We start from the raw sequence: 10,556 nt of genomic DNA on the forward strand, positions 1-10,556 counted from the left end.
CTCCCACTCCCAACTCACCCAAACGCCGCAGCATGATACTGTGGTCCACAGTATCAAAAGCCGCTGAGAGGTCCAAAAGAACTAGGACAGAGGAATAACCCCTGTCCCGGGCCCTCCAGAGATCATTCACCAACGTGACCAATGCCGTTTCCGTGCTGTATCCCGGCCTGAAGCCCGACTGGAGAGGGTCCAGATAGACGCTGCCCCCCCCATAGTCTCCAACAAGAAGTTAACCAGAGTGATAGCTGAACTTTACTTCAAAGTGACTGTAGGACATATAACAAGAACGCTCATAGCTTTGCTTTCCAGCACCCTAATATCTGCTGCCTGAGGCACTTGCCTCATTTTGTCTATGGCAGTGTTTCTCAACCTTGACAATTTTAAGGCATGTGGACTTCAACTCCCAGAATTCCACAGCCAGCAATGCTGGCTGTGGAATTCTGGGAGTTGAAGTTCACATGCCTTAAAATTGTCAAGGTTGAGAAACACTGGTCTATGGAGTCTCCGATGCTTTCTGAACTTGGTTATTTGCTTGCAGACGTTTCATTACCCAACTACTACAACCAAACAACCCTCAAGGATTTCACAGTTTAACCCTGAGCTACCTATAGGTAGTCCTTGACTTACGACCATAGTTCAAAAATCCATCATTTAAACATTTGAAGTTACAATAGTGCTGAAACAAGTGACTTACCACCTGTCCTCAAAGTTACGGCTGTCGTACCATCCCTATGGACACATGATCACAATTCACTAGCACTGATCACAATTTGCTATCTTCCCAACCAGCTTCTGACAAGCAAAGTCAACCGGGAAGCCAGCAGGGAAGGTTGTACACTATGATCATGTGATGTCTCTCTTAATGACCATGGCGATTCACTTAAATGACTGCAGCAACAAAGGTCATAAAGTAGAGTGCAGTTACATGATGCCTCACTTAATGACCACATCACTTAACAATGAATTTCCCAGCCCCAATTGTGGTCATAAGCTGAGAACTATCTGTATATTCTCTTCTATTGGAATCACTTTGTCTAATATCAGGGCCAACCATAGGCAGAATCACAAATTCTCTATGGATCTTTTTCCTCCCTCTCTCCTCCGCCCAGAGAGACAATCATTTTGCCTTTTTAAAAAAGCAAAACAACTACTAATAACAATGAAAGCTTTTTTTAAAAAAAAAATCTAACTGTAGTATAAAATCCAGAGAATTTTCAGAGGAATTCAATTGGGAAGGAAAGGGCACACATTTCTAGTCACAAACTGTAATAAATAAAAATTGCACTCATAAACTTTCATTTTACTGGGTTAACAAGCATCCCTACCTTTATTAGATTAACTCCCATAATTCCTTAGTTTTTGATTGATTATGGGTATTGATTCAACAATAAAATATTGTAGGTTTGGCAGACTGCAAAGACCATAGTTTAGCACTTCGTTTCTCATATATAGGAACTGCCAGAGCACGGAAAATAGAATAGAAATTGTTATATTACTCTTGATTAAAAAATCAACTTAGCTGGAAATATTGGAATTAGATCTCCCAGCTTAGCTGGTGGGCACCAGGTTGGCAAAGATTGAGCTCTGTCATCACAGTGTATAGCTGTGGCTGATGAAATCATATCCTCATAATTGCCTGCAGGAACAATTCTGCAGCTGGAACAAACACTCTGTGGTGGCAACGTGGATGTTTTCAAGACATCCAAATATAGTTGAAGGAGAAGATGCCAAGTACTTTACCACAGTTCTGCCACCACAATTGATGGCTTTCTGTATTTACTGTAATCCTGATACAATTTTCTTTGCAACACATGCTCCCTCATTTAACATACCACAATGTCTGTAATTCCTTATTTCTCTTGTAACTGCAGCCAAAAAAACAACTCTCCTTCTGTTTTGCTATATATATATATTTTAAAAAAAAGAATAACTGTGGACTAGAACTTACCTTTCCAAAGAAAAGGAAACAAAACAAAGCAGAAAGAAATAACTAGCTATCGAAAAATACAACCTTTTGGTTAAATATATCAAAGAATTTTGTTCATACATTTGAAAATAAGAATCGATACCACAGCTGTAGCATTACTGAGTCAAGACTATATGCTTCCAGCCAGAGAAAATCTATATAAAATTATGCAGTTAATAGCAAGTGATAAAATAGAAATTGTACAGAATTGTGAGGATTTTTTGCATTTAATTCAGAAAGACCCAGAGAAAGCTGAACAAAAATACAGTTAGTAAAACACTCCTCCTGATATTCCCTTGAACTATAGTCCCCAATGATTCAGAGACTTCAAAGCAAATATACATAAATATTTGCCGAATGTGATTCAGCATTATCTGAATAGGTACCTCATGTCTCGGACAATAACCAGCTTGCTGCTTCAGGGTGATGCAACTTGTAGTTAAGATCATATGGAAGAGACCAGATGGAGGAATTTCCTTGTTTATTAAAAAAAAAAAAATCCCAAAGGGCATTTCCACTCTTTCATTCAGAGTTTGAATACAACCAGATTTCACCTTAAAACTTTGAGAACAATGCTATAGAACAGAGATGTCCAACCTTGACAACTTTAGGACCTGTGGACTTCAATTCCCAGAATTCCCCAGCCATCCTTGCTATAGCAGCTGAAATTTGGAGACAGGGGAGGAAACAAGAGCTACCGTAAATTCCTAGCAATGGGAGAATGGATGGCTTACATCACAAGTTGTCAAACTCGCCACGTCATATGACGTGTCGCGATGTATCGTGACTCTTTTTGCATTGCCAGCAATGGGGTGGGCATGGCTTCGGTATGACGAAGCAGTTTGACAACCCTGGCTTACATGCTCTTTCTCAGATAACATGACTTAAGTAAAAGGACCGTATCTGCTTCAATCTCAGATACACCACACCTGAACCCACAATACATGGACTCATCATTGATACTGTGAAGCTGAACTACTTTGAAGCTAATTTTGAAACAAACTCCCATAAAGAAGAGCCAAAATTCTCAGGAAGTTAAGAGGATTGCTCCAGAATATTCTAATTTCTCCTTAACTCATCTATTCCTTTGCCTTTCCTTCAGTTCATCTTACCAAGGAACAGGCTCTTTGCACTCATCCTACACACTTGAATGAAATCATGTTTAATATAACAATATGGATCAAACCCATAATTTTTATCACCTTAACTTTTATGGGTTTTATCATGACAGAGATTCATACTGTCCTTCCTCACTGTATTGTTCTATTCAAACAAAAAATAGCTCAATCAAGTCAGCCAACCAGAACTTAATGCAACACAGACACACACACACACACACACACACACACACACAAACATACGCAGATCACACCTTGCCTCTCTGAAGGATCCGGGCACCACTTAGTCAAGCTCTTGAAATTTTTCAAGTACCGCAATGTGCTATAAGTCGAATTATCTTTGAAAAATGATTCCTAATTCCAGTTGGATCATCTCAGAGCTGCTAACATTTTTAGTGGCATGGATTAAAGCAATCATTTTTCAGTACTTTAGCAGATACACAGGCAACCAGTCTGCTTCTAGGAGAAACTTGAATTTCACCACATCATATTGGAGAGGTGGATCTACAGATAGTTTTCTGCTCCGTTTGCCTGTCCAGATAATAGAACATCCTCAGAAGAAGGATGTTCCTCTTCTTTGCTTTACACAATTGATTTTACAAGTGAAATTAAATAGGGAGTTATCAGACAAAAGGCTTTCTCAGCTGCATGGTCAATTATGGAGCATGGTCCCCTACAAAACTCATATGGAAATCTCACAACTATTGGTTGAACAACAGGTAATTTCAATCCAATTCAATGTATCTGTTATCTACTGCTCTGTTTCTATATATGCATTATTTTTAAAAGCTAACGTTTTTAAATGCAGCATTAAATCTTAATCAGAGGTAGGCAATCTTGGCTCTTTTATGACTCGTGGACTTCAACTCCCAGAATTCCTGAGCCAGCCATGCTGAGGGGAAAGGGAGAGGTTTCCAAGCTGAGCCATGCTGGCTCAGGAATTCTGGGAGTTGAAGTCCACGAGTCATAAAAGAACTAGGGTTGCCTACCCCTGATCTTAATCATGCAAAATTATGTTGATCAGTTTTTCTATTACATCAATAAAGACCCAGTTCATTATATAATCTCATCAATCCTGGTCTGTAAATCTAGGATAGTTGATAGTGTCTTTCCATCATAAAACTTTTTTTTTTGCTATCCTTCATGTTCAATAGATCTACAACTTTTTATATAATTTATATCCCAATTTGGAATATACAATTCAAATCACTTTCACATCTATAAACTAGATCACTGTTCACAAAAATGTACAGATATTAATCCAAAACAGGGCCAGAGCAGATATGTACTATTTCATTTAACATTTTTCACTTTCAACATGATGAAATTGACAAGTATCTTTTCCAATGCTCCATTTTTCACAATTGACTGAAAGTCTTCTAATATATTCCACTTATTTGTTTATTTAAAATACGCAGTAGCTGAAACACTCTAGGCAGCTTATAATACAGTAAAACACTCTAAAATATAATGTGAGTAAAAACATACAATATATAAAATGAAATATTTTTATATAAAATAGATATATTTCTTATAAAATGAAATATTCATATAAAATGAAAAATGAAATACTTGATATGTTTGTATGAAATAAACATTTGACAAATTAGACCAGAACCTACCGGTACATCTTAAACTAGAAAAATGTGGGATAGACAGCATCACTGCCAGATGGATTTGTAACTGGCTGACAAACCATATTCAATGAGTAGTCCTTAATGATACTACATCTACATGGAAGGAAGGAAGGAAGCAGTGGGGTACCACAAAGTTCTTTCTTAGGCCCAGTACCCTTCAATATCTTCATAAATGACTTAGATGAGGGAATACAGTAGAAGGGGAACTCATCAAATTTGCAGATGACATTAAGCTGGCAAGAAAACAAGCTCAGGATCCAAAAAGATCTTGACAGATTTGAACAACAGGCCTTAACCAACAACATGAAATTTAATATGAAGAAAAGCAAGGTTTTACACATAGGCAGGAAAAACCAAAAGTACAAGATTAGGTGAAACCTGGCTCAAAAATAGTAACTGTGATAGGGACCTTTGAGTCCTAGCTGATGACCAGCAGTGTGCGGCAGCAGCCAAAGCTAATACAATCCGTGGTTGTATAAACAGGGGCATAGAATCAAAATCACATGAAGTATTAGTACCGCTTTATAAAGCCTTAGTAAGACCACACCTGGAATACTGCATCCAGTTTGGTTACCACATTACAAAAAAAGATGTTGATACTTTGGAAAAAGTGCAAAGAAGAGCAAGTAAGATGATTAAGGGCCTGGAGACAAAAACATATGAAGAATGGTTGCAGGAATTGGGTATGGCCAGTCTAGAGAAAAGAAGAACTAGGGGTGACATGATAGCAGTATTTCAGTATTTGAGGGGCTGCCACAAAGAAGAGACGGTCAACTTATTTTCCAAAGCACCAGAAGGCAAGACAAGAAACAATGGAATGGATACTAATTAAGGAGAGAAGCAACCTGGAATTAAGGAGAAACTTCCTAACAGTGAGGACAATTAACCAATGGAATAGCTTGCCTTCAGAAATTGTAGGTGCTTCATCACTGGAGGTTTTTAAGAAAAGACTGGACAACTTAATAATAATAATAATAATAATAATAATAATAATAATAATAATAATAATAATAATAATAATAATAATAATAATAATAATAATAAAGTTGGAAGGGACCTTGGAGGTCATCTAGTCCAACTCCCTGCTCAGGCAGGAAACCCTATACCATTTCAGACAAATGGCTGTCCAGTCTCTTCTTAAAAACTTCCAATGTTACCTAACTGAAATGATATACCGGTAGGAGGAGGTCTTTCCAGCTCTATACTGATTGATTGATAAAAACACCACATGAACTAAACAACAGCATGGCAGTCCTTCAAAAATCCATTAATTTAACTTAATCAAGTTAAAATCAATTTAAAAACCTGGAATAGTCTTCATCTGGTAATAAAACAATGCCAATGTAGGTGCCAGTTGACTCTCTCTAGGGAGAAAAGTCCAAAAATGAGATAATATCAAAGAAAAATCTCCCTCTTTGGAAAGGCCCACCTCACCTCCTTTGATGAAGAGACCTGGAGAGGAGCTAATTAGATGATCTTATAGTCCAGGTACATACATATGGGAGAAGGTGCTCCTTGAGGTAACCTGGTCCTAAGTCAAAAAACATACATGCAGCTCATTAAGTTTACTCAGAGGCACATATCTGAGGTAAGTAGAGGACCATATGACTTCTGTGTAAACACAATTAATTCTCTCCACATTCGATCCAACTGCCAGTCACCACTAGACTTGTGTTATATAAAATATTTAAAGATCTGGCTACCAGTTATAGTAACTCATTACAGCAAACTGCATATCTAAAACCAGCTTGAAAAACATATTTGACTATAAGTAAAGCTTACTAAAGTAATTTTAACATGTAAAAAAAGAGGTTGTCTGCAATGATGATATTTTAAGCTATGCAAAGGAATTCTCCTCATTTCTTTGTGTGTGTGTGTGTGGGGCATATCAACAATCAAACTATGAAAGAACAGAGAAGGTAAAATTAAGGCCACTTCAAAACACAGAGAAGGAAAAGGAAAATCTGAAGCATTCTCAGATTTCAGCTGGGCTTTCACTCTTGCTATTCAGCAATGTTGCCTGCACTACAAATGGAGAATCACAAATGCAAGCATTCTTCTCCAGAAAGTGAAATTCAGTATCTATTGCAAATTTCTCAGATTCAACATAAGATGAACTACATCTAACCTTGAACAAGGGGAAAAAGGAAGTGCTAGAAGAATAATGTAACAGTATTTTGATTATTCCACAAATATACTGGGATAAAGGCATGTTCAAGAGCTGCCGCTGAACCCATATTCTCAAAGGACACAAGCACTTGAACCAGCAGATATCATCAGGGATTTTATCCATCAAAGAGAGTTTCTCTCCAACAACTTCTCCACAGAAGAATTTGGGCAATGGAGGACAGAGTTTCCTCTGCAATGGGTTCAGGGGGTTTTTTTTTTAGCCACAACTTTATCCATCCTTGCCAGAAAATAAACCTTTTCACAAAGTCCATAGAATATTTGAAAAAACATGCAAAACATTGCCTTTCTTCTCTGATGTCCTTTTTTTCCCTACAATAATACACACTGGGTATGCACAAGATGAAACCTACCGGTTTTGGAAATGAGCCAACTGCAAATATAAACCTAATTATTTAAAAAATATTATTTCCCCCAAATCATGAAATATGACCCAGCCTTCTCATAAGTCCTAATTTACAAGAAAGACAATATGATTATTCATCTTCCTTTTTTCCCGGGGGGGGGGGGGGAAGGAGGGAAACAACTGAACCCACCTCTTCCCAACATAATCCAAAATTCCGTTTGGATCAATCAAACACAACTCAGTGATGCCAGACTGGATTTGCAAACAGATCCAAAACTGTCACAGTCAGAATCACCATGGTATCATGTTCTCCTCCTAGAGTCCTCCATTGAATTCAACAGACTGAAGCAAGGAAGGAGAGGTTTGAATGAAAAATACACTAGACAGTTTAACTGGAGTGTTAAATCACCACTCTAACACTCACGCGCCCCCCCTTTCAAAAAAAATGTTTTTATGATCTTGTGTTTTTCCGTCTTATCCCATCTCTTTCCATCTGCAATTTTCGGACAGCTTTTTGTTTCAATAAAAAACGTACCCCAAGTGTTATCGATAGTCTTTACAAAGAACTAAGGCCCCTCCAGTTCAAAAGTCTGCTCCCCCCCCCAAAAAAAAAAATTCCAGGAGGAAAAAGCATTTTCTATCCGTCAAATAAAAATATAATGGCTCTCTCCTCTTCCCCTTCCCCCGTTTCACATACCATTAAGCAGAGCTGAAAACCCCACGCCCCTCCTGTTTAAAAAGTTTTGATCTTTGCAAATGACCTTAGCAAAACTTCTGCGCAGCAGATGTGGGAACAGCGGGGGCGTCTCATCCTTCCTCCCGCTCCGGATTGATCCCCGTCCCGCCGCCCCTCTTTCTCCAATTTGAGGCCGGAGCCAGTTTCTGAACCAAGAAACGGGATTTTAGTGCTGGTTTAAAAAATATATATACTCCCTTCCCCCCCCGCCCATTCTTCCAAGGCTCCCCAGGATCGAGCTAGATTGCCCGTTAATGCAGAACGGCGAAGATAGGGGAAAGTTCCCCAAGAGTTAGAGCAGGAAAGGCGAAGACAACCACTGACCGAGGGGACGGAAACCGTCCGAATCCACACAAGCGCTCCTCGCAACTGCTTCTTGCCCTGCTTCACCCTCCCCGAATGAAATTAAAGCCACCTCTTACCGTCTCGCCCGAGACGCAGGCCGACAAGGCGAAGGCAAGCACCATCCACACGTTCCACATTATTCCCGCGTTTGCAGCTCTCGCTGCGGGCCGCGACGAAAGGAGAGGCGAGAGTGGGCGCCCCGCAGATCCCCAAAGGAGCGATCTGCCACCCGGGCAGCGCTGACTACGATCCGGCCGGAGCGACGGCGGCCCTCCCTCGCTGGCTGCCCCCTCGCTCTCCTGCCTCCTCTCGGCTCCTTTCACCCGCCGCTCCTCAGTTGTCAGCGTGCTTCAGGGCGGAGTTGGCCGGCTGGCGGGGAGCGGAGGGGGTGGATGGAGGGATGGATGGGTGGGTGGGCTGCTGCCCGCCGGTCCGCGGGCCCGCGAGCTCGCCTTGCCAGGCTAGCCTGTCGCGCCTGCCCCTGCGCCGCTCTCGAGGCTGCGGGCGCAAAGAACAAAGTTTGCAGTCGGGGCAGCAGCGGAGAAGGCGACGCACGCACGCACGCGCGCCCGCCCGCCCGAGTGTTTTCCTCTGTCCCCCTGGAGGGTGGGGAGGAAAAGCCAAGCCTAGGCAGGCGAGCCGGTCCTCAGCTGCTTCCACTTCGCCTGGCCTCGCTTTCCTTTCGCCGTCTGCGAGGAAGCGACTCCTAGTTAAAGCCTGGCGAAATTCCTGCAGGATTACAACGCAGATTGGCAGGTCCTTCAGCCACTGGGAGGGCGCTCGCCGCGGCAGCCCGGGCTCGGTTTGGCCTCTTGCGAAGCCCGGCTAATCCCTCCCCAGGACCAGCTACCCACCTCTCCTCCTCTGCTTCTTCGCCTCCTGCTCGCGCGCTCGGCCGCCCGGCCTCCTCCGCTCTCTCGCGCTCGCTCCGCCTGCTCCACCTTGGATACCCCGGGAAAGCGCTCCGCCGGCGGTCCTGGCAGCCAGCGGGTCGCGCTGCCCGCTTGGATCGAGCGACGCTCTTCCGACATCGGCCCCGGCGCTTCGGCTTCTGCCTGCGGAAAAGGCAGAGTTTGAGAAAGAGAGGCAGAAGTGCTGCCAGATACTTGCAGAGGTGCAACTTAAGGTGGCCCTTTGCTGGTATTTGCTAACGAAAGAACGTCTCCGTCCAATTGAATAAGCATGTTGGCTTGCTTGGACTATTTAAATGCCCTGTGCAGAGGCACCTGCATGATTCAGGGCATACGTGCTCTGAAAAAACACTTTCCCGTTTTCCAGAGTCCATGTAATCTCTCTCTCCCCCCCCCCTTTTCTCTCTCTCTCTCTCTCTCTCTCTCTGTGTGTGTGTGTGTGTGTTTTCAAGTCAGTGTTGACTCCTGGTAACTGCCTGGACAAGTCTCTGCAGTGTCCTTGGTAATATTTTTGAGAAGTGCTTTGCCATTGCTTCCTTCCTAGGACTGAGAGACCATGACTGGCCCAAGCTCACCCAGCTGACTTTCTGACTAAGGCAAGACTAGAACTCACAGTCTCCCAGTTTCTATTCTGGCGCCTTAATCATTACACCAAACAGGTAATGACTCCGTTCCCTGACCACAGACCATCTCCTCTAGGTAGCTAAGGAACTGCTTGACTACTGCAAACATTTTTCTGAGCTTATGGCCTTTTTTTTCTTATGGTATTTCCACCTTTGACTATCAACCATGATACCTCTCAGTATCAGTTGCTGGAGCAAAAACAAGCTGGCTGTCCTATTGTCGTCATTTTCTATTGAATGCATTGGGTACACAATGCCTATTGTGTACACCGATGTACTCAATATTGTGCCCTTTGAGTACATTAAACTGGGTCATCTTTTTTGCTTCTTCCAACAGGCATTTACATCCTTAATAATTTCCCTAGAAAGTTGGTCGCATTCCAGAGTAAGCTATTATTGTGCCATCGTCCTATTTATTGATCTAATTTCACAGAAGGGATGTGGAATCCAGGACAAAGCTTTTCACTGAAAATCTCTCATTTGGTCTTTTTTTCCTACAAGACAAAAATATTGACATACTCTACTGCTCTATCATTACATGAATAGCATTTGTTTCTGGGGTGAGTTTTTTCTTTCTTCATTTTTCATTCTTCAAGTAAAACTTGAGACATCAGCTATATTAAATTAAATATTGACAGAGAGAGCAGACATAAAACACATTGAATCTAAGGACAACAAATTGATCAG

General features: G+C 41.7%; 1 protein-coding gene across 1 annotated transcript in view; it reads right to left on the reverse strand.

Annotated features, from left to right (window-relative positions):
- The window catches only part of SDC2 (syndecan 2), a 66,188-nt gene extending 57,612 nt beyond the window's left edge, over nucleotides 1–8,576 (reverse strand). Inside the window, exon 1 of the mRNA XM_015813507.1 lies at nucleotides 8,413–8,576. Within this exon, the coding sequence (XP_015668993.1) occupies nucleotides 8,413–8,472 (60 nt within the window). The 5' untranslated portion in view covers nucleotides 8,473–8,576. The remainder of the gene's footprint in view (nucleotides 1–8,412) is intronic.
- Nucleotides 8,577–10,556: the final 1,980 nt, after the last annotated feature.

Source organism: Protobothrops mucrosquamatus, unplaced genomic scaffold (assembly GCF_001527695.2).
Source record: "Protobothrops mucrosquamatus isolate PMUCROS unplaced genomic scaffold, P.Mucros_1.0 scaffold_69, whole genome shotgun sequence".
In the NCBI taxonomy this organism is placed as follows: Eukaryota; Metazoa; Chordata; class Lepidosauria; order Squamata; family Viperidae; genus Protobothrops; species Protobothrops mucrosquamatus.